General features: G+C 41.6%; 2 protein-coding genes across 2 annotated transcripts; both read right to left on the bottom strand.

The window, feature by feature from the left end:
- Nucleotides 1-2978: 2978 nt before the first annotated feature.
- On the bottom strand, nucleotides 2979-7191 carry LOC124050264. Its single transcript, XM_046372610.1, has 7 exons — nucleotides 7064-7191; nucleotides 5170-5493; nucleotides 4682-4993; nucleotides 4163-4450; nucleotides 3892-3982; nucleotides 3729-3801; nucleotides 2979-3478 (listed from the first exon to the last, which is right to left on the bottom strand). Exons 1-7 carry the CDS (start codon nucleotides 7101-7103, stop codon nucleotides 3431-3433), a joined length of 1176 nt encoding a protein of 391 aa, XP_046228566.1. The 5' UTR covers nucleotides 7104-7191; the 3' UTR covers nucleotides 2979-3430.
- A 3725-nt stretch (nucleotides 7192-10916) lies between these two features.
- On the bottom strand, nucleotides 10917-23245 carry LOC124053465. The gene is made up of 13 exons (XM_046378646.1): nucleotides 23093-23245; nucleotides 21181-21504; nucleotides 20680-20991; nucleotides 20161-20448; nucleotides 19878-19977; nucleotides 19698-19770; nucleotides 16291-16438; nucleotides 13751-14074; nucleotides 13278-13589; nucleotides 12583-12870; nucleotides 11973-12069; nucleotides 11793-11865; nucleotides 10917-11400 (listed from the first exon to the last, which is right to left on the bottom strand). The coding sequence occupies exons 1-13, from the start codon at nucleotides 23130-23132 to the stop codon at nucleotides 11353-11355; spliced, it is 2427 nt and encodes an 808-aa protein (XP_046234602.1). The 5' UTR covers nucleotides 23133-23245; the 3' UTR covers nucleotides 10917-11352.
- Nucleotides 23246-24022: the final 777 nt, after the last annotated feature.

The raw sequence follows: 24022 nt of genomic DNA, 5'->3' as shown, positions 1-24022 counted from the left end.
TTTGTTGAATTTTATTGTTTAATTACACGTTTCCAGACTGTAGACCTGAAGGTTCTCTCAAACAGCCCGCATTTATTCTCAGATCTGCTTCATCCTGTGTCGCGGTCTGCTTTTCATGTGTTCACGTTAGTTCCCAGAAAGAGACTGATTCAACTGATTCTGTGGAAAATTTCCACCTGCTGTTGGTCAAACACAACAGCTGTTAAACAGTGTTGACACAAGAAACAGGAAGCAGATAATGACATTTACGTGCTTCCTGCATTCATCTATATTTTACTCCTACATTATTAAAATACACCAGTGAAAGTTCTTAAAGTCTTAATAAAATAGTAAAAATAAGAGGAATAATCAGTATGTGGAAAATAGTCTGATCTGCTGTTTGTTAAAACAGATGACAGATCAGGCTGCCTGGGAGGCTGGCTGGGCAAGTAACGGCTTGTTGGATGAATAGCTGTGATGTGAATCACACTGCAGCAGCCATCTTATGTTTAACCAAAGGAAAGCCCCGGCATTCATCACGAAAAGCAAAGGAAGGATCTCATTGGACAGGAAGCTTGTTTGTTTCCTTTGCAGTAAACGACCTGACCTGACTTGAATTCTTTTTCTTCCTTCCCAGCCAAACTCCTCCAAGTCAGTTGTGGGAAGTTAAACTGTCATAACTGAATGGTGATTTTCTTTTTGTGGATCTTATTACATGTTTGTGGATTGTCTTCTCCAATATTAAAGTCCAGTTAAAACTCTCTGTTATCAAGATTTAATGCTGCTCCAAAGGCCACACTGTCAATCAGTTTTACAGTTTTAGTTTCACATTATTCATACAGAGAGTTCAAACCTCCAAGGCTCACGACAAGACAAGACAAGACAAGACAAGACAAGACAAGACAAAACAAGACAAGACAAGACAAGACAAGACAACTTTATTTGTACAGCACATTTTTACAAGCAGTTTGTCTCAAAGGGCTTAACATAACATCAGCAACATCCTCTGCCCTTCGACCCTCACATCGACTAAGGAAAAACTCCCAAAAAAACCTTTAAGAGGAAAAAATGTGAGAAACCTCAGGGTGAGCAACAGAGGAGGGATCCCTCACCCAGGACGGGCTGACGTGCAGTGGATGTTGTACAGGCAGGAAAGCAGTTAACATGACGAGCAGCGAAGGGGGCGATCAGGTCATGTTCTCCTGTGGGGCTCATCCTGAACTCATGGTGGGATGGTTGGACCTCCCTCTCTTAGTGTGTGTGTGTGTGTGTGTGTGTGTGTGTGTGTGTGTGTGTGTGTGTGTGTGCGCCTCTTCACCTGCACACCTGCCACTCATCTCCTGTAATCTTCTCCACCCCAAGACTGCACTGCACTGAGACCGGCTCATTCGGTCCGTCTCATCCTGGTGATTCTGTTACGTATTGTGGTAACAATACTTCAAGCCAAGTACTCTGCTGGTTTTATTGTGACCGTTTTTTTTACTTCTTGAGAACATTCGGTCATTTTTTGCATCTTTTGTCTCAGGTCCACTCCAGCCTCCCTCCTCCGTTCACCACTCGCAGCTCCCCTTTGGTGTCTTCACTGGATCTCCCTGGGTCACCTGTGATCGCGACCGTCCATCTGATTCTCTTTGGAAACAACCTGCCTTGTATTGAGATGCTCAAATGTTTTGGCACAACAAGTTCATCTCTTTCTGTTTGTTGTTTATGTGTATTAGTGTTTGTTTGGTCCAGTTTGCCAATGCAGAGTGTGACTGGAAACAAATCATGTGAGACAGAGAGTGAAGCTGAACTAAAAACTCTTCCTGGCTCTGGATTGTGTCATGTGACAGGGGTCGTTTGTGGACATGAACCCACAGAGGATTATCACCCCACTCTGCAGTGTCCCCCAGCAGTGTGGAGCCTTTTAGCCTCTTCCAGCTTTGTGCTTTGGCCCCCACTGCCTGCACTCATCAGCATCGTTTGATTTCAGCGATGAACTCTGATGAAGCCGTGTGTGTCATCCACCCTGCACCCGCTGGCAAACCAAGTCAGCACCAAGCTGGTAAAGACGCTCAGACGGCCAGCAGATAAAAAGATGGACTTCTTACATCAAGCCAGAGCTAATCAGATAGATAGATAGACTTTCTATTGTTTCTATCTATTATTTCAACAACCTTTACAACAAAGATGAATTCCTGCTGGTCTTAAAACTGAATGTTGGGCATGAAAAGTTTGGCTGAAACACAAATGTGTTGCATTATTGAGAGGCTGCAGCACACGTCGCTGATGGTGCAGGTCAGCTGATGGTGCAGGTCAGCTGATGGTGCAGGTCAGCTGGTGGTGCAGCAGCCCCCTCTTGTGTTGGGACATTTTTTTTTCTCCTAAGCAGTCGCAGGAATACTGAAAACTGTGAATGTAGGAGTCGTTCTTCATTTATGTCACTGTGAATATATCACATTCCTTTCTTGTTGTGAGCCTTACAACAAAACAAATGTTGGGCCTCTTGTAGTTTTCAGACATCAAACTGTGGTAGTTCATGTTACAGAGGACCACATTTTGCCATGATGACACACACACACACACACACACAAGGCCCACAAGGTTAAAACAACACCAGCCAGATTAAAAATGTCTCTCCCTCAGTGTAGTCAGCTTGAGTTATCCACTTTCTGTACATCTTTTATAACTCTGACCCTGCACCTCCACCGTGACCTTAACTGTGCACTCGTTACAGCCTCATAAGGGAACCTACAAGGAACAAATCGTGTCAAAGGTGTGGCCACGAGTTTGAAAACATGAATATATGTCTCATTTACAGACAAGGCGTCAACTGCAGGGAACTTCTGATATTAAACACCAAAAGAGTCCACTTCTGTCATGTGGATGAGAGAATTTATTTACAACACTGACCCTTCATATACTCATAGAGGAAGAAATGTTCTTAATGACTCATTTAGATGGTGAGAGTCAACAGGATGGTGTATCAGCCAGGACACAGGAATGATGAGGAGACATAATTCTTCACTGAGTTGTAATGTATTTCAGCGGTCTGAATATTCAGTAATGCCAACAGTCTGGAATAACATTTTAACAAAGACGGGAGATTCTCCTGTGAAGCAGGAATGACAACATATCAATATAAATGCCAGATCAGAGACACCAGGAATAATTTCAACCATGAATACACCAATAATCATTTATAGTTTCTATTTCTAACAGAGACAGCATTCCAGAGTTAGAAAGAAATTAAAATATTGCTCTTCAGGGAATTAATCAGTGTCACATAGGATAACAGTTTACATGAAGAACAATGATGACACGTTACAATAAGCAAAGGTACCACACACACACACACACACACACACACACACACACTCTCAGTGAGAACAGAAAGGGTTGGAGGTGTGCTGGCTGACATGGTAAAGCAGACATCAGTCACTTCATTAATGCTGATGCTGTCAAATCTTCCTCATCTGTTTGTCAGCAGGCCTTGTTCTTCTGCAGCCTCAGAACTGCCCTGAAAGACGATCACATTATATGTCATAAATGCATTTTTGTGTTTAAGTGGAATATTTTCTTCAGTATAGAAACACATGCAGACATATTTTGTTCAGATGTGGAATCCAAAAATTGTAAAGGACTTTGAACGCAACTCAAACTATGATTTCATAGTAGCGTCTGAGTACATTATGCAGCAAACAAATGTGTGTGTGTGTGTGTGTGTGTGTGTGTGTGTGAGACTGGTTGACAGTCTCTTGTATGGATACCTCTGAAACTTGGTTGTTCTGAGGTGGCGTCTCTTGTGCCATATTTCTCATACAAAAACAATCAGTAGCTTCACTACAAACAAGATATTAAAATTAAAGTCAAGAAAGATTAATATGAAAAAAAAGCTTATTAGAAATTGAACTGTAAATTGCATTTACGTACTTTCTGCTCTTTTGCTTGCGCACACACACCACAACCACCAGTGCAAACACCAGTAGACCTGCAACAACGCCTGCAACAATCGTCATAAGACCTGTGAATGAATGAGAGTGATTTACCTTATTATCATTATCATTATTATTGTGATCCTTCTTATTGTTATTGCTCCTTAATTTGGTGTGGTGATATCACAAACTTGCCATCAAATTACAAAGTGAGTTGATTCTCATTTCATTTCTGAGGAAACAGCATGAGGAGAGGGGAGGATGTGTACCTGCACTGTGAGGTGGACACCACTGTGTGGAGTCCACACTAACTGTCTTCCTACTGGCAGGGTTGGTTGCCTCACAGCTGTAGTTTGCTTCATGCTGACTGTGGATCTCCAGAGGAAGGGTCAGGTTGGTGCAGACGTCACTGTTGCTGGTGTGGTTGATCTCCTTCTCTCCACTGTACCAGGCTAAGGTAACTTCAGGTGCGTTCTTCTCAGAACAGACGATGGAGCAGTTCCCATCATTCAGCGAACGTGTTGTATCTCGAGAGACGTGCGGTTCAGAAACAGGTTCTACAAGAGAAGAAGAAAGGCTGCTGAGTCGTTTCATAACATCCAATCATACTTTACACTGGCTCTACAACCAGAGGGCTTTTGTGCTGCAGCTGCATGTAGGAGCTTATTTTATGTGTTTCTATCCACCTGCTGCACACCCATCTTAGACTGTTCATCAGATTTCCTCTGAGTAAGAAGTTAAAACTGAAGGAGACAAAAAGTGTGAAATGTTATTGATGAAACACCTACCAAAGACTCTGACTGAATGTTGTCTCCGTATGTGGGGGTAGTCACCCAGCAGTATTGTGACACAGTAAAAGCCAGTCTGGTTCTTTGTCACCCCAATAATGGAGAGAGAACCAGTCTGTGGGTTCAGCTGCAGAACATCCTTAAAACTTTCCTCCATAAAGATCTCAAAGTTTTTCCACCAAGCTATCAGCTTCCCACTGAAATTCTCTCCCAGTGTCCAAGAGACGTTATGTTCTTTCTGCAGCTGTTTTACTCCAGGGTCCAGTGTCACATTGTTCCCCACCAAAACGTTATGAGTAATAACATAGTTATCTGAAAACAAAAGCAAAAATAATACAATGAGAACATTCAGCTCTGTAGAAATGTCAGTAAAACGCAAGACTTTAGTAATATTTTTGAGAACTTTTGCCAGATCTTTAGAAGTTTATAAAATGGTTGGCTAAATGCACAACATGGATATTATTGGAGGTTGTGAGGAGGTCACTCACCTTGGACAGTGAGGTTAAAGTTTTGTGTCAGGAGTCCTGTTTCTGTGATGATCTGAACCTGAAATACCCCAGTGTCTTTGGTGGTGAGGTTAGAGATGGTTATTGATCCTGTTTCTACATGTATGTGTAGCCTGTTTCCAAATCTGGTTCCATTGACAACAGTGACCTCCCCATTGGTGACGATGGTAATTACCCGAACAGGATGTTGAGGCCCGTAGCTCCAAAGGTAATTCTTAAGAGGATCTGTTGTTTTGTTTATGTGCAAAGTCACAGTTTCTCCATCTCGCTTTGTTACTTGTTCACGTTCTGCAGACAAGACAGCAGCTGAAATCAAGAAAAAAGGTTTATCAGCACATCAAGCCATCATTCAGAAGCTTTCTGCTCAAGAACAGAAGAACTTTCACATCCCATGCTGCTCGAACAAACAACACACAGCATAAAAAAACAAAGCAAAACAAAACTGACACAACTGACAACTCTGTGGCAACAACTGAAGAAAAGGTGAATATTTGTTTACACAGACGTTGGACTGATTGCTTCCAACTTAGTACAGCTTAGTGGTGGTTAGAAAGCAGGTGCAACAGGAACAACAGCAGGCCTGCTGTTGTTTTCATGTGACTCTTTCATGTGTGCTTTCAGTCGATGCGTTTCAATGTGCTTCATGTTGATTGTTTGTGTGTATTTCAGACCTCCTTCCCTGCTGTGCTGAAGGCGGCTGCTAGTCGGCAGGAAAGAGTTTGATGTACCAGGAATTTGAAAGTTTTCATTGTTTGTTTGGGATGTATTTTCATATTTTGCAATAAAATATATTTTTAAGAGTGTTGATATTTGTTTATTTTTATTTATTTGTTATTGTGTCTGCACTGCCAAGTGTCATGGAAATTAACAAAAACTTCAGTGAGACAATATCTATTTGAACTTGGCCAAGAAGAGACAATCATACAGTTAGGCAAACTGCAAAATTCTCTTTGTCTTTTACTCTGTACCCCCCCCCCCCCGGATGTTTCCTGTCTCTCAGAGTCTTCACTGATATTCTATGACACAGAGGCCCAGGATGTTCACGTCCCGTTATGTTGCACACTCCTGCAAAGCAATCTAACCAGCAGACCATATTTCCTGTTTCATGTCAACAGACATGAACAGTGCGTCTACAGGACAACATAACAAGTTCCCATAACAGACTGTAACTTAATAATTTTCCACTACACAAATGAGCCGGATGCGGGTGTTGCCTTTTTTTTGTTAATGTTTATTTGTTTTTTTTTTGTTACTTGTTTATTTCAGTTGTTATTCTGCCTGCATTCTACCTCACTCATGTTTGCATGGAAAATGAACACGTGTAAATGTTTTAAAACGCTTTAACGCCTTATGGGGAACAGCTGGGAAAGTTAAGGTTGGTGAAAATGAACTGTGAAGCTAAACGTCTGTCATAAAGATTATCTTTACCAGGAATTTATAAGTTTTCAAAGTTTGTTTGGGTTATATTTTTATATTTTGTAATAAGGTAATTTTTAAACAGTGTTAATATTTGTTTATTTTTAATTATCTATTTAAAGATTTTCATTGTGTCCGCACTGCCAAATGAGCCGGATGTGGTTGTTGCCTTTTTCTAATGTTTAGTTGTTTCTTTTTCTGTTTCTTTTTTGTTATTGTGAAGAATTGAATCGCAAAGCTAAACTTCTGTAATAAATATTATCTTCATCAATAACATTATCGTCATTCATTATCACTTCATCAGCCAATTATCAGAGTGTCAACTAATATTATCTTTTCTTTTGCCTGATGTCTTCACGTTTGCTGCTTTGAAATGTTGTACCGATAGTGAAAGTAAAACCGTCACGAGAAGCAAACTTTGATCAACAAGAAACTGAGTAATAAATCGACATTTAGATACCTGAGACAGATAGGATCAATAGCGGCAGACCCGATTTCATCTTGTCTCCTGCTCCGTGAGGACGCGTCCAGGCACTCGCGGTTGTAGGCACGGGCTCGTGGCAGCATGACAAACGGGGTGGCACGAGCGCGGAAAAAAAAAGATCAAAATCTGCACCGCTACCTGGTTTTCTATTATCTGTCATATCACTGTGTGGTGAATCGGCAAAGTGGCGCCCCCTGCAGCTGCAGGCGCACCTGCTTGCTGAGAAGGTGTCGTGCTCTGCGCTGTGTGTGAGAAAGGTAAAGGGGAGGGGGACTCTGGGTCTCTCCCAGATTGAACGGGCGGGGGGAATCCACTGTATGAAATGGCTAAAGTCAGTCACACCTTGACTTTCTTCCATATAACGCACATTTCATTCATAACATTATAAATACAGGCCTATAACTCCTGCACGTTTTTGTTTTTCTTAATTGTGTGAAACGGTCAAATAAAAACGATTAAACCAATTCACCAAGGTGAATAGTCTCGACTCCTGGTCCTGAGTGACAGCGTTGGGAAATCTGTTGATTGGCGAGTGCTGAGTCAACGCAGAGATGGACAGAAAAAGGTTAAAGCCATCAGGGGCCTAATTTAGGAAAAAAGGAAAAGAAGAAGAGGAGAAACGAGCAAAAGATATGTTTGTTAACCTTCTTGCTATGATGCTTGTTGTGCTTATACAACAGTAATTCGTCTTAACAAACAGCAGATCTAATCTCACCATAAGGCTGTGCTTTGCAACAAAACTGTTACAGGTTCAGTTATTATTTATTTCCATCACGTTGGGTCCTGTAATTAGCCAACAGAATTTTCATGTGTAGGTAGTTTCAAAGATGAACATTTGCCATTTGCTACAACTCTATTTTGCGACAAAACATAACTAAGTGTGCCAAGCATAGATTTGGAGGCAGTAACCAAGGAGCTAATTGTTCCTCCCTGAAAGATAGATGAATTTATTTAATGAATAGCATCTAATGACAGACATTTAGCATGTAAGGACATGTTTATTTAAATTTGCAATTCATGGATGTTTTGTTTAAGAGTTATAATTTAGTCTACGGTCTTTTGATGTCAGTTTCAATTGCACTTTCAGGGGCACTTCTGAAATATTTTGGATCATCCTCTGCCACTGGTCAGGATGAGCCACCCTCCTCCCCTGCTAGACAAGACCTCACATCTACCTCATCAGCTACACAGGCCACATCCCTTCAGGATGAGCTACCATCTACATCCTCAGCTACTCATATGTCTCCACAAATATCTGGTAGTGAGGATGACGACCTTGTTGCCTCTACCTCTACCCAGCAGGTAGAGGCACACAAAGGCTGCCTGGGAGGCTGGCTGGCCAAGTAACGGCTTGTTGGATGAATAGTTGTGATGTGAATCACACTGCAGCAGGTATCTTATGGTTAACCAAAGGAAAGCTCTGGCATTCATCACGAAAAGCAAAGGAAGGATCTCATTGGACAGGAAGCTCGTTTGTTTCCTTTGCAGTAAACGATCTGACCTGACTTGAACTCTTTTTCTTCCCTCCCAGCCAAACTCCTCCAAGTCAGTGGTGGGAAGTTAAACTGTCATAACTGAATGGTGATTTTCTTTTTGTGGATTTTATTACATATTTGTGGATTGTCTTCTCCAATATTAAAGTCCAGTTAAAACTCTCTGTTATCAAGATTTAATGCTGCTCCAAAGTCCACACTGTCAATCAGTTTTACAGTTTTAGTTTCACATTATTCATACAGAGAGTTCAAACCTCCAAGGCTCATGACAAGACAAAACAAGACAAGACAAGACAACTTTATTTGTACAGCCCATTTTTACAAGCAGTTTGCCTCAAAGGGCTTAACATAACATCATAGCAACATCCTCTGCCCTTCGACCCTCACATCGACTAAGGAAAAACTCCCAAAAAAACCTTTAACAGGAAAAAATGTGAGAAACCTCAGGGTGAGCAACAGAGGAGGGATCCCTCACCCAGGACGGGCTGACGTGCAGTGGATGTTGTACAGGCAGGAAAGCAGTTAACATGACGAGCAGCGAAGGGGGCGATCAGGCCATGTTTTCCTGTGGGGCTCATCCTGAACTCATGGTGGGATGGTTGGACCTCCCTCTCTTAGTGTGTGTGTGTGTGTGTGTGTGTGTGCGCCTCTTCACCTGCACACCTGCCACTCATCTCCTGTAATCTGCTCCACCCCAAGACTGCACTGCACTGAGACCGGCTCATTCAGTCCGTCTCATCCTGGTGATTCTGTTACGTATTGTGGTAACAATACTTCAAGCCAAGTACTCTGCTGGTTTTATTGTGAATGTGTTTTTACTTCTTGAGAACATTCGGTCATTTTTTGCTTCTTTTGTCTCAGGTCCACTCCAGCCTCCCTCCTCCGTTCACCACTCGCAGCTCCCCTTTGGTGTCTTCACTGGATCTCCCTGGGTCACCTGTGATCGCGACCGTCCATCTGATTCTCTTTGGAAACGACCTGCTTTGTATTTTGTGTATTCTTGTTTAATGTGAGACGCTCAAATGTTTTGGTACAACAAGTTAATCTCTTTCTGTTTCTTGTTTATGTGTATTAGTGTTTGTTTGGTCCAGTTTGCCAATGCAGAGTGTGACTGGAAACAAATCATGTGAGACAGAGAGTGAAGCTGAACTAAAAACTCTTCCTGGCTCTGGATTGTGTCATGTGACAGGGGTCGTTTGTGGACATGAACCCACAGAGGATTATCACCCCACTCTGCAGTGTCCCCCAGCAGTGTGGAGCCTTTTAGCCTCTTCCAGCTTTGTGCTTTGGCCCCCACTGCCTGCACTCATCAGCATCGTTTGATTTCAGCGATGAACTCTGATGAAGCCGTGTGTGTCATCCACCCTGCACCCGCTGGCAAACCAAGTCAGCACCAAGCTGGTAAAGACGCTCAGACGGCCAGCAGATAAAAAGATGGACTTCTTACATCAAGCCAGAGCTAATCAGATAGATAGATAGACTTTCTATTGTTTATATCTATTATTTCAACAACCTTTATAACAAAGATGGATTCCCACTGGTCTTAAAACTGAATGTTGGGCATGAAAAGTTTGGCTGAAATATGTGTTGCATTATTGAGAGGCTGCAGCACACGTCGCTGATGGTGCAGGTCAGCTGGTGGTGCAGGTCAGCTGGTGGTGCAGCAGCCCCCTCTTGTGTCGGGACATTTTTTTTCCTCCTAAGCAGTCGCAGGAATACTGAAAACTGTGAATGTAGGAGTCGTTCTTCATTTATGTCACTGTGAATATATCACATTCCTTTCTTGTTGTGAGCCTTACAACAAAACAAATGTTGGGCCTCTTGTAGTTTTCAGACATCAAACTGTGGTAGTTCATGTTACAGAGGACCACATTTTGCCATGATGACACACACACACACACACACACAAGGCCCACAAGGTTAAAACAACACCAGCCAGATTAAAAATGTCTCTCCCTCAGTGTAGTCAGCTTGAGTTATCCACTTTCTGTACATCTTTTATAACTCTGACCCTGCACCTCCGCCGTGACCTTAACTGTGCACTCGTTACAGCCTCATAAGGGAACCTACAAGGAACAAATCGTGGCAAAGGTGTGGCCACGAGTTTGGAAAACATGAATATATGTCTTATTTACAGACAAGACGTCAACTGCAGGGAACTTCTGATACTAAACACCAAAAGAGTCCACTTCTGTCATGTGGATGAGAGAATTTATTTACAACACTGACCCTTCATATACTCATGGAGGAAGAAATGTTCTTAATGACTCGTTTAGATGGTGAGAGTCAACAGGATGGTGTATCAGCCAGGACACAGGAATGATGAGGAGACATAATTCTTCACTGAGTTGTAATGTATTTCAGCGGTCTGAATATTCAGTAATGCCAACAGTCTGGAATAACATTTTAACAAAGACGGGAGATTCTCCTGTGAAGCAGGAATGACAACATATCAATATAAATGCCAGATCAGAGACACCAGGAATAATTTCAACCATGAATACACCAATAATCATTTACAGTTTCTATTTCTAACAGAGACAGCATTCCAGAGTTAGAAAGAAATTAAAATATTGCTCTTCAGGGAATTAATCAGTGTCACATAGGATAACAGTTTACATGAAGAACAATGATGACACGTTACAATAAGCAAAGGTACCACACACACACACACACTCTCAGTGAGAACAGGAAGGGTTGGAGGTGTGCTGGCTGACATGGTAAAGCAGACATCGGTCACTTCATTAATGCTGATATTGTCAAACATCTTCCTCATGTGTTTGAGGGCAGGTCTTGTTCTTCCGTAGCCTCAGAACTGCCCTGAAAGACGATCACATTATATGTCATAAATGCATTTTTGTGTTTAAGTGGAATATTTTCTTCAGTATAGAAACACATGCAGACATATTTTGTTCAGATTTAGATCCCAAAAACTGGAAAGGACTTTGAACTCAACTCAAATTCTGATTTCACAGTAGCGTCTGAGTACATTATACAGCAAACAAATACATTTGTTATGTTTTTCATGTTAAATGTTCATGTGTGTTTTTACTTTACATTCCTGGTCAGCTTGCAGGTGCACCTGATGGCCTGAAGTTGCTTGTGACACTTTGTCAAATGTGGGACTCAATACACACTTACATTTATGAAAGATGTGGAAAGATAATGTGTGTGTGTGTGTGAGATTGGTTGACAGTCTCTTGTATGAATACCTCTGAAACTTGGTTGTTCTGAGGTGGCGTCTCTTGTGCCATATTTCTCATACAAAAACAATCAGTAGCCTCTCTGTAAACAAGAGAAGATTAGAAACAAGATATTAAAAATAAAGTCAAGAAAGATAAATATGAAAAAAAAGCTTATTAGAAATTGAACTGTAAATTGCATTTACGTACTTTCTGCTCTTTTGCTTGAGCACACACACCACAACCACCACAACCACCACAACCACCAGTAGACCTGCAACAACGCCTGCAACAATCGTCATAAGACCTGTGAATGAATGAGAGTGATTTACCTTATTATCATTATCATTATTATTGTTATTATTCTTATTGTAATTGCTCCTTAATTTGGTGTGGTGATATATCAAACATGCCATCAAATTACAGTGGAGCAGTGGTTAGCACTGTCGCCTCATAGCAAGAGGGTTCCAAGTTCGAATCCCGGTCGGGGCCGTTCTGTATGGAGTTTGCATGTTCTCCCTGTGCCTGCGTGGGTTTTCTCCGGGTTCTCCGGCTTCCTCCCACAACACCAAAAACATGCACATTAGGTTAACTGGCTACTCTAAATTGCCCCTCGGTGTGAGTGTGAGAGTGTGTGGTTGTCTGTCTTTGTGTGTTGGCCCTGCGATTGACTGGCGACCAGTCCAGGGTGAACCCTGCCTCTCGCCCATAGTCAGCTGGGATAGGCTCCAGCTCCCCGCAACCCTGACGGATAAGCGGTATAGAAAATGGATGGATGGATTTCCGAGGAAACAGCATGAGGAGAGGGGAGGATGTGTACCTGCACTGTGAGGTGGACACCACTGTGTGGAGTCCACACTAACTGTCTTCCTACTGGCAGGGTTGGTTGCCTCACAGCTGTAGTTTGCTTCATGCTGACTTTGGATCTCCAGAGGAAGGGTCAGGTTGGTCCAGACGTCACTGTTGCTGGTCCGGTTGATCTCCCTCCCTCCAGTGTACCAGGCTAAGGTAACTTCAGGTGCGTTCTTCTCAGAACAGAGGATGGAGCAGTTCCCATCATTCAGTAAACGTGTTGTATCTCGAGAGACGTGCGGTTCAGAAACAGGTTCTACAAGAGAAGAAGAAAGGCTGCTGAGTCGTTTCATAACATCCAATCATACTTTACACTGGCTGACCATTTGCAGCACATTAAAGTGTCCAGTGATCAGAAATGTCTATCTTACATACAGCACCTACTGACTGACTGACAGCTATGAACTGTATCATCAGTCTCTGGTACTGCTTATGGCTCTTTAATAATTGGTGCAAAAGTTGATCGGATTCATGACGGGACTTTGAGTATAAAATGCATCATGTTGTTTTGCTTATAATATTTCAGAAGAAGCAGCAGGTGCAGAGAGTCTCTGACAGTATTAAATTACTGTCTGTCTCATACATATGTTTAGATTTCCTCTGAGTAAGAAGTTAAAGCTGAAGGAGACAAAAAGTGTGAAATGTTATTGATGAAACACCTACCAAAGACTTTGACTGAATATGGTATCATTATGTAGGGGTCATAACCCAGCAGTATCGTGACACAGTAAAAGCCAGTCTGGTTCTTTGCCACTCCAATAATGGAGAGAGCACCAGTCTGTGGGTTCAGCTGCAGAACATCCTTAAAACTTTCCTCAATAAAGATCGCAAAGTTTTTCCACCAAGCTATCAGCTTCCCACTGAAATTCTCTCCCAGTGTCCAAAAGACTTGATGTTCTTTCTTCAGCTGTTTTACTCCAGGGTCCAGTGTCACATTGTTCCCCTCCAAAACGTTATGAGTATTAACATTGTCATCTGAAAACAAAAGCGAAGATAATACAATGAGAACATTCAGCTCTGCAGAAATGTCAGTGAAACTCAAGACTTTAGTAATATTTTTGAGACCTTTTGTGCCAGATTTTCAAAAACATGTGAGCAGTTTATGAAATGGTTGGCTAAATGCACAACCCACCCACCTTGGATAATGAGGTTAAAGTTTTGTGTCAGGCTTCCAGTTTCTATGAAGACCTGAACCTGAAATACCCCAGTGTCTTTGGTGGTGAGGTTAGAGATGGTTATTGATCCTGTTTCTACATCTATGTGTAGCCTGTTTCCAAATCTGGTTCCATTGACAACAGTGACCTCCCTATTGGTGACGATGGTAATTGCCCAAACAGGATGTTGAGGCCCGTAGGTCCACAGGTAATTCTTAAGAGGATCTGTTGTTTTGTTTATGTGCAAAGTCACAGTTTCTCCAGCTCGCTTTGTTACTTGTTCAGGTTCTGCAGACAAGACAGCAGCTGAAATCAAGAAAAAAGGTTTATCAGCACATCAAGCCATCATTCAGAAGCTTTCTGCTCAAGAACAGAAGAACTTTCACATCCCATGCTGCTCGAACAAACATTTTGAACCCACACAACCAAAGAACCAAACCAAAACAAAACAAAACTGACACAACCAACAACTCTCATATTTCAGACCTCCTTCCCTGCTGTGCTGAAGGCGGCTGCAAGTCGGCAGGAAAGAGATCGATGTACCAGGTATTTCAACGTTAGTTTGGGATGTACACTACATTGTCAAAAGTATTCACTCGCCCATCCAAATAATTGAATTCAGGTGTTCCAATCGCTTCCATGGCCTCAGGTGTATAAAATCTGAGGCGCAGGATGCTGAGGCGCATAGTGCACAGAGGTCGCCAACTTTCCACAGAATCAGTTGTTACAGACCTCCAAACTTCATGTGGCCTTCAGATTAGCTCAAGAACACTGCGTAGAGAGCTTCATGGAATGGCTTTCCATGGCTGAGAAGCTGCATCCAAGCCACACATCACCAAGTGCAATGCAAAGCGTCGGATGCAGTGGTGTAAAGCACGTAACAACCGCATTCGACAACAGTGGAGATGCCTTCTCTGGAGTGACGAATCACGCTTCCCCATGTGGCAATTTGATGGATGAGTCTGGGTTTGGTGGTTGCCAGGAGAACGATACTTGTCTGACTGCATTGTGTCAAGTGTGAAGTTTGGTGGAGGGGGGATTATGGTGTGGGGTTGACTTTCAGGAGCTGGGCTTGGCTCCTTAGTTCCAGTGAAAGGAACTCTGAATGCTTCAGCACACCAAGAGATTTTGGACAATTCCATGCTTTGTGGGAACAGTTTGGGGATGACCCCTTCCTGTTCCAACATGACTGTGCCCCAGTGCACAAAGCAAAGCTCAAATAAAAACATGGATGAGCGAATTTGGTGTGGAAGAACTTGACTGGCCCACACAGAGTCCTGACCTCAACCCCATCCAACACCTTCGGGATGAACTGGAACAGAGATTGTGAGCCAGGCCTTTTGGTCCAACATCAGTGTGTGACCTCACAAATGTGCTTCTGGAAGAACGGTCAAAAATTCCCATAAACACACTCCTAAACCTTGGAAAGCCTTCACAGAAGACCTGAAGGTGTTCTAGCTGCAAAGGGTGGAGCGGACGTCATGCCACTTAAGTCCATATGTGTGTATAGGAAGATAAAAGAATATTTTTGGCAATATTGTGTATTTTCATGTTTTGAAATAAAGTATTTTTTAAAGAATGTTAATATTTGTTCAATTTTATTAACTTATTTAGAGGTTTTCATTGCGCCCTGCGGTTGGCTGGCGACCAGTCCAGGATGAACCCCACCTCTCGCCTGTAGTCAGCTGTGACAGGCTCCAGACCCCCCGCGACCCTGACGGATAAGCGGATGGATGGATGGTTTTCATTGTGCCCGCACTGCCAAGTGAGCCGGATGTGGCGGTTGCCTTTTTTTAAATATTCATTGTTTTATTTTATTTTATTTTATTGGGCTATTTGTTTATTTCGATTGTAAGCATGTAAGCATGTAAGCGTTTTAAAAAGCTTTAAAGTCTTGTGGGGGGCAGCTAATACAAATAACAAAAGCACCCAGCATCATTTAAAGAAAAATAAAAGTCCACTTTAGCTGATTTGTGAAACATTTAAGCTCATGGTGAATTCTTCCTGTGCTGAACAGTTTTGACACTCGTCGTTCTGCTGACATTTTCTTGAACAAAACTTTATTTCTGGTGGTATGTGACGCAGAAAAAAACAGAAGTGGGTTCGAGTCTCATGGTTGCTGCAGTTTCACCGAGATGAATTATAAAACTGAAACAGTAAAATTAACATCAGAAAGTAATTCATTCTGTTGAACTTATTAATTTTCTTTATCCGCCTTATTTCCACCTTCCGAACCTTTAAAGAGTTCAATAAACAGAGACGGCGCGTCATCAGCCAATCAATTATCAGAGTGTCAACTGATCATCAATTCAGTTCAGTTCAGTTCAGTTCAATTTTATTCATACAGCATCAATTAAACAGCAATTAAAATTGTCTCTAGGTGCTTAATGAAATCTTATCTTTTCTTTTGTCTGATGTCTCTACGTTAGCTGCTTTGAAATGTTGTACCAATAGTAAAAGTAAAACCGTCACGAGAAGCAAACTTTGATCAACACGAAACTGAGTAATAAACCGACATTTACCTGAGACTGAGATACCTGAGACAGATAAGATCAACAGCAGCAGGTCCGACTTCATCTTTTCTCCTGCTCCGTGAGGACGCGTCCAGGCTTCTCTGCATGTCTGACCAACAGACTGGCAACAACTGACTTGACCGCAGGGAAAGTCCGATCAGAGCAGAAAGACGAACATGCTGATGCAGAAAAATCCACTCAGTCAGGCGCTGTGTGTTTCACTGGCACCAAACCTCACTGGGCCTCAACATATATTTTCACATGATGACGTAAATGATGAAATAAGCAAATAAATCAAACGTCCGAAGACAGGAGTCGGTGGGATGACGTCGGATGCACGTCGCTGTCTGATTGCATTGGCTCGAATACATTAGAAAACCACCGACAAACAGAAAACGTGCCGGGAAAGGCGGGAGGTTGAGCTGAAGATTGTTTATTGACTGTTTGTAAACTGGAGAAAAGCAGCAGTCGTCCTAACAAATCTGTCTGATTTTACTTTTATTTTTTTTTCAAAAGGATGGATTTCCTGTTTATGTTGTTTGTGTTGTGATGTGCAAACATGCGTGGCTGCACACACTTTTTGTATCTCAATGTTAAGTGCTGACCTGCAGGGTTCATGTCGTGTCTGTGTTGTTGTCAGTGGACTGGAAACCAGACTGGACTTCACTTTGGTTTAGTTGTTTGTATTGGCATTGAATAAAAGCCTGAGACCGTCTGACTGCTGACTTCAGGAGTTTTTGTTGCGTGCAGTCCAATGAGAACTTCTCACTTCTCAAATGGCTGCTTGTTTAAGTTTGATTTCGGTTTTTCTTTTGCTTTAGATTGCAGAGATGTTGTCTCTCAGCTCCCACACATCAGACTTGTGGTTCTTGTTGATGAAGTCCAACTTGCGTGCTTGTTAACTGACACCAGAAGCGAAGGCCGAACATCCGTCAAGTCACAGCAGGTTGGAGAAGCTCAGCAGTGGCTTCAAACTGTTCAAACTGCACTTTGTACTTTGAAGTTTTTGTGGTGTTTTTACTTGTTAAAATCCAGTTTCAAACTGGACTGTGACAAACTGGCAGTTTGTCCCGAGCCACATGTTCAAACCCACTTCTCAGTTCTCGGTGCTTTCTTCTTATTTACTCAAGGTCCTTATTAAAAGAATAATCTGAATCTAAACATCAGATGACGTTATCATATTTTGTTAGGATGCATCATCATGCTTTAATGACCATAGTGGCCATTTGTCCAGAATAAACAAAGTAAACTTTAAACCAAACATAATCAAAAGGCTGCTGATGCACCGTGGGGATGAATGTCCAGACCAGATCTTGCTTTCTGTTGTGATATATTTCAAAATTAATAAAAAAAAAACCAAAGAACAAAGAAAATCATCAAGGTGCCTCAAATAACCTCAGGTGGCCAATTCCCAAAAAATGAGCCAAAATCTTAACTTTGCAAATTTAAATATCCAAAACAAATAACTAACAAAGAATATTATCAAAAAATCAAATCACTAATCTAATCTTAAAGTAATCAAAGTTACTCATAATTGGCTAATTAAATTTACAACTAAAACTTTAAACAAAGTCTAACTTTATAAATAACTCCTACGTTGACTTCTTAATTTAGTGTGTGTTAGTCGCACTGAAACTCAGCTGTTTCTTTGTGACTGAATGCTTGTTAAGACAGAGTGGCCGTAACTGAAGACACTTCTGAATAAATAAAAAATAAAATATATGAGAAATAATTGTTTTAAAGCAGGGAGCAGCAGGATTTCACCATGCATGTCCTAAATGCTGCCACTAGAGGGCACCATAACTTCATACTTTATCACTGATGAGGCCGTCTTCAGATTTCCATGGAAACGTCAGTGAATATTTGAGTAAATGACAGCCACAACTCAAAGAATTAAATAATTATAATAATATTTAAACTAAACACTGAGTCTCTGCTAATGTCAGTTAATTTGGTGTTTACTGACTAACTGGAGCTGCCGCTTTAAACCAAGTCTTGAGGTGCTTTTGTGCCCAAACTGTTTGGTTCGGTTTGAACTCTGCTGCGTGTGCTTGTTGTGTTGCTGCTTGGGCTGATGTGTGGAGCTCTGGACTGTGTGGCTGGACTGTGACCATCCAAAAGCATTAAAGGACGGTCCTGGTCCGACTCCGCTACGGCTTGTTTGAAGTGTGAAAGCAAAGCAGACCAACCACACGGCTGCATGGGATTTCACTGAATCCATCTGTGGATCTGTGGCCACCTGTGGCCACCTGTGGCTCAGCTCTGCCTGGTTGGCCCACAAGGTTAAAACAACACCAGCCAGATTAAAAATGTCTCTCCCTCAATGTAGTCAGCTTGAGTTATCCACTTTCTGTACATCTTTTATAACTCTGACCCTGCACCTCCACCGTGACCTTAACTGTGCACTCGTTACAGCCTCATAAGGGAACCTACAGCAAGGAACAAATCGTGGCAAAGCTGTGGCCACGAGTTTGGAAAACATGAATATATGTCTTATTTACAGACAAGACGTCAACTGCAGGGAACTTCTGATATTAAACACCAAAAGAGTCCACTTCTCTCATGTGGATGAGAGAATTTATTTACAACACTGACCCTTCATATACTCATAGAGGAAGAAATGTTCTTAATGACTCGTTTAGATGGTGAGAGTCAACAGGATGGTGTATCAGCCAGGACACAGGAATGATGAGGAGACATAATTCTTCACTGAGTTGTAATGTATTTCAGCGGTCTGAATATTCAGTAATGCCAACAGTCTGGAATAACATTTTAACAAAGACGGGAGATTCTCCTGTGAAGCAGGAATGACAACATATCAATATAAATGCCAGATCAGAGACACCAGGAATAATTTCAACCATGAATACACCAATAATCATTTACAGTTTCTATTTCTAACAGAGACAGCATTCCAGAGTTAGAAAGAAATTAAAATATTGCTCTTCAGGGATTTAATCAGTGTCACATAGGATAACAGTTTACATGAAGAACAATGATGACACGTTACAATAAGCAAAGGTACCACACACACACACACACTCTCAGTGAGAACAGAAAGGGTTGGAGGTGTGCTGGCTGACATGGTAAAGCAGACATCAGTCACTTCATTAATGCTGATGCTGTCAAACATCTTCCTCATCTGTTTGTCAGCAGGCCTTGTTCTTCCGCAGCCTCAGAACTGCCCTGAAAGACGATCACATTATATGTCATAAATGCATTTTTGTGTTTAAGTGGAATATTTTCTTCAGTATAGAAACACATGCAGACATATTTTGTTCAGATGTGGAATCCAAAAATTGTAAAGGACTTTGAACGCAACTCAAATTATGATTTCATGGTAGCGTCTGAGTACATTATGAAGCAAACAAATGTGTGTGTGTGTGAGACTGGTTGACAGTCTCTTGTATGGATACCTCTGAAACTTGGTTGTTCTGAGGTGGCGTCTCTTGTGCCATATTTCTCATACAAAAACAATCAGTAGCTTCACTACAAACAAGAGAAGATTAGAAACAAGATATTAAAATTAAAGTCAAGAAAGATAAATATGAAAAAAAAGCTTATTAGAAATTGAACTGTAAATTGCATTTACATACTTTCTGCTCTTTTGCTTGCGCACACACACCACAACCACCACAACCACCAGTACAAACACCAGTAGACCTGCAGCTACGCCTGCAACAATCATCATGAGACCTGTGAATGAATGAGAATGATTTACCTTATTATCATTATCATTATTATTATGATCCTTCTTATTGTTATTGCTCCTTAATTTGGTGTAGTGATATCACAAACATGCCATCAAATTACAAAGTGAGTTGATTCTCATTTCATCATTTCCGAGGAAACAGCATGAGGAGAGGGGAGTATGTGTACCTCCACTGTGAGGTGGACACCGCTGTGTGGAGTCCACACTAACTGTCTTCCTACTGGCAGGGTTGGTTGCCTCACAGCTGTAGTTTGCTTCATGCTGACTTTGGATCTCCAGAGGAAGGGTCAGGTTGGTGCAGACGTCACTGTTGCTGGTCCGGTTGATCTCCCTCCCTCCACTGTACCAGGCTAAGGTAACTTCAGGTGCGTTCTTCTCAGAACAGACGATGGAGCAGCTGCCATCATTCAGCGAACGTGTTGTATCTCGAGAGACGTGCGGTTCAGAAACAGGTTCTACAAGAGAAGAAGAAAGGCTGCTGAGTCGTTTCATAACATCCAATCATACTTTACACTGGCTCTACAACCAGAGGGCTTTTGTGCTGCAGCTGCATATAGGAGCTTATTTTATGTGTTTCTATCCACCTGCTGCACACCCATCTTAGACTGTTCATCAGATTTCCTCTGTGTAAGAAGTTAAAACTGAAGGAGACAAAAAGTGTGAAATGTTATTGATGAAACACCTACCAAAGACTCTGACTGAATGTTGTCTCAGTATGTGGGGGTAGTCACCCAGCAGTATTGTGACACAGTAAAAGCCAGTGTGGTTCTTTGCCACTCCAATAATGGAGAGAGCACCAGTCTGTGGGTTCAGCTGCAGAACATCCTTAAAACTTTCCTCAATAAAGATCTCAAAGTTTTTCCACCAAGCTATCAGCTTCCCACTGAAATTCTCTCCCAGTGTCCAAGAGACGTTATGTTCTTTCTGCAGCTGTTTTACTCCAGAGTCCAGTGTCACATTGTTCCCCTCCAAAACGTTATGAGTAATAACATAGTTATCTGAAAACAAAAGCAAAAATAATACAATGAGAACATTCAGCTCTGCAGAAATGTCAGTAAATATCCAGACTTTAGTGATATTTTTGAGAACTTTTGTGCCAGATCTTCAAAAACATGTGAGCAGTTTATTAAATGGTTGGCTAAATGCACAACATGAATATTATTGGAGGTTGTGAGGAGGTCACTCACCTTGGACAGTGAGGTAAAAGTTTTGTGTCAGGATTCCTGTTTCTGTGATGATCTGAACCAGAAATACCCCAGTGTCTTTGGTGGTGAGGTTAGAGATGGTTACTGATCCTGTTTCTACATCTATGTGTAGCCTGTTTCCAAATCTGGTTCCATTGACAGCAGTGACCTCCCCATTGGTGACGATGGTAATTACCCGAACAGGATGTTGAGGCCCGTAGCTCCAAAGGTAATTCTTAAGAGGATCTGTTGTTTTGTTTATGTGCAAAGTCACAGTTTCTCCATCTCGCTTTGTTACTTGTTCAGGTTTTGCAGACAAGACAGCAGCTGAAATCAAGAAAAAAGGTTTATCAGCACATCAAGCCATCATTCAGAAGCTTTCTGCTCAAGAACAGAAGAACTTTCACATCCCATGCTGCTCGAACAAACAACACACAGCATAAAAAAACAAAGCAAAACAAAACTGACACAACTGACAACTCTGTGGCAACAACTGAAGAAAAGGTGAATATTCGTTTACACAGACGTTGGACTGATTGCTTCCAACTTAGTACAACTTAGTGGTGGTTAGAAAGCAGGTGCAACAGGAACAACAGCAGGCCTGCTGTTGTTTTCATGTGACTCTTTCATGTGTGCTTTCAGTCGATGCGTTTCAATGTGCTTCATGTTGATTGTTTGTGTGTATTTCAGACCTCCTTCCCTGCTGTGCCGAAGGCGGCTGCTAGTCGGCAGGAAAGAGTTTGATGTACCAGGAATTTGAAAGTTTTCATTGTTTGTTTGGGATGTATTTTCATATTTTATATACCCTAACCCATATATTTTTAATGAGTGTTGATATTTGTTTATTTTTATTTATTTGTTATTGTGTCTGCACTGCCAAGTGTCATGGAAATTAACAAAAACTTCAGTGAGACAATATCTATTTGAACTTGGCCAAGAAGAGACAATCATACAGTTAGGCAAACTGTAAAATTCTCTTTGTCTTTTACTCTGTACCCCCCCCCCCCCCATCCCCCCCCCGGATGTTTCCTGTCTCTCAGAGTCTTCACTGATATTCTATGACACAGAGGCCCAGGATGTTCACGTCCCGTTATGTTGCACACTCCTGTCCAATCTAACCAGCAGACCATATTTCCTGTTTCATGTCTGTTGACAATCAAAGAACAGTGCGTCTACAGGACAACATAACAAGTTCCCATAACAGACTGTAACTTAATAATTTTCCACTACACAAATGAGCCGGATGCGGGTGTTGCCTTATTTTTGTTAATGTTTATTTGTTTTTTTTGTTACTTGTTTATTTCAATTGTTATTCTGCCTTCATTCTACCTCACTCATGTTTGCATGGAAAATGAACACGTGTAAATGTTTTAAAACGCTTTAAAGCCTTATGGGGAACAGCTGGGAAAGTTAAGGTTGATGAAAATGAACTGTGAAGCTAAACGTCTGTCATAAAGATTATCTTTACCAGGAATTTGAAAGTTTTCAAGTTTGTTTGGGATGTATTTTTATATTTTGTAATAAGGTAATTTTTAAACAGTGTTAATATTTGTTTATTTTTAATTATCTATTTAAAGATTTTCATTGTGTCCGCACTGCCAAATGAGCCGGATGTGGTTGTTGCCTTTTTCTAATGTTTAGTTGTTTCTTTTTCTGTTTCTTTTTTGTTATTGTGAAGAATTGAATCGTAAAGCTAAACTTCTGTAATAAATATTATCTTCATCAATAACATTATCGTCATTCATTATCACTTCATCAGCCAATTATCAGAGTGTCAACTAATATTATCTTTTCTTTTGCCTGATGTCTTCACGTTTGCTGCTTTGAAATGTTGTACCGATAGTGAAAGTAAAACCGTCACGAGAAGCAAACTTTGATCAACAAGAAACTGAGTAATAAATCGACATTTAGATACCTGAGACAGATAGGATCAATAGCGGCAGACCCGATTTCATCTTGTCTCCTGCTCCGTGAGGACGCGTCCAGGCACTCGCGGTTGTAGGCACGGGCTCGTGGCAGCATGACAAACGGGGTGGCACGAGCGCGGAAATAAAGAAAAATCTGCACCGCTACCTGGTTTTCTGTTACCTGTCACATCACTGTGTGGTGAATCGGCAAAGTGGCGCCCCCTGCAGCTGCCGGCGCACCTGCTTGCTGAGAAGGTGTCGTGCTCTGCGCTGTGTGTGACAAAGGTAAAGGGGAGGGGGAGGGGGACGGGGACAGGTCACCTCTGGGTCTCTCCCAGATTGAACGGGCGGGGGGGAATCCACTGTATGAAATGGCTAAAGTCAGTCACACCTTGACTTTCTTCCATATAACGCACATTTCATTCATAACATTATAAATACAGGCCTATAACTCCTGCACGTTTTTGTTTTTCTTAATTGTGTGAAACGGTCAAATAAAAACGATTAAACCAATTCACCAAGGTGAATAGTCTCGACTCCTGGTCCTGAGTGACAGCGTTGGGAAATCTGTTGATTGGCGAGTGCTGAGTCAACGCAGAGCTGGACAGAAAAAGGTTAAAGCCATCAGGGGCCCAATTTAGGAAAAAAGGAAAAGAAGAAGAGGAGAAACGAGCAAAAGATATGTTTGTTAACCTTCTTGCTATGATGCTCACTGTTCTTATACAACAGTAATTCGTCTTAACAAACAGCAGATCTAATTTCACCATAAGGCTGTGCTTTGCAACAAAACTGTTACAGGTTCAGTTATTATTTATTTCCATCACATTGGGTCCTGTAATTAGCCAACAGAATTTTCATATGTGTAGGTAGTTTCAAAGATGAACATTTGCCATTCGCTACAACTCTATTTTGCGACAAAACATAACTAAGTGTGCCAA

This window comes from Scatophagus argus, chromosome 2 (assembly GCF_020382885.2).
Source record: "Scatophagus argus isolate fScaArg1 chromosome 2, fScaArg1.pri, whole genome shotgun sequence".
NCBI classification, from domain to species: Eukaryota; Metazoa; Chordata; class Actinopteri; family Scatophagidae; genus Scatophagus; species Scatophagus argus.
The sequence above is the reverse complement of the archived record's forward strand: the minus strand, read 5'-3'. Positions and strand labels throughout refer to the sequence as shown.

What these genes read in the sequence shown, in the direction of transcription:
- LOC124053465 (XM_046378646.1), bottom strand. Translation starts at nt 23,132, where the DNA reads ATGAAATCGGGTCTGCCGCTATTGATCCTATCTGTCTCAG. An exon ending in ACATTCAGTCAGAGTCTTTG is followed by an intron (nt 20,449 to 20,679) that starts GTAGGTGTTTCA and finishes CTTCTCTTGTAG; the next exon opens with AACCTGTTTCTGAACCGCAC. An exon ending in AGAACAACCAAGTTTCAGAG is followed by an intron (nt 16,439 to 19,697) that starts GTATCCATACAA and finishes TTTCTGCTCTGA; the next exon opens with TCGGACTTTCCCTGCGGTCA.
- LOC124050264 (XM_046372610.1), bottom strand. Translation starts at nt 7,103, where the DNA reads ATGAAATCGGGTCTGCCGCTATTGATCCTATCTGTCTCAG. An exon ending in CGCAAGCAAAAGAGCAGAAA is followed by an intron (nt 3,802 to 3,891) that starts GTACGTAAATGC and finishes TCTTGTTTGTAG; the next exon opens with TGAAGCTACTGATTGTTTTT. An exon ending in AGAACAACCAAGTTTCAGAG is followed by an intron (nt 3,479 to 3,728) that starts GTATCCATACAA and finishes ATCGTCTTTCAG; the next exon opens with GGCAGTTCTGAGGCTGCAGA.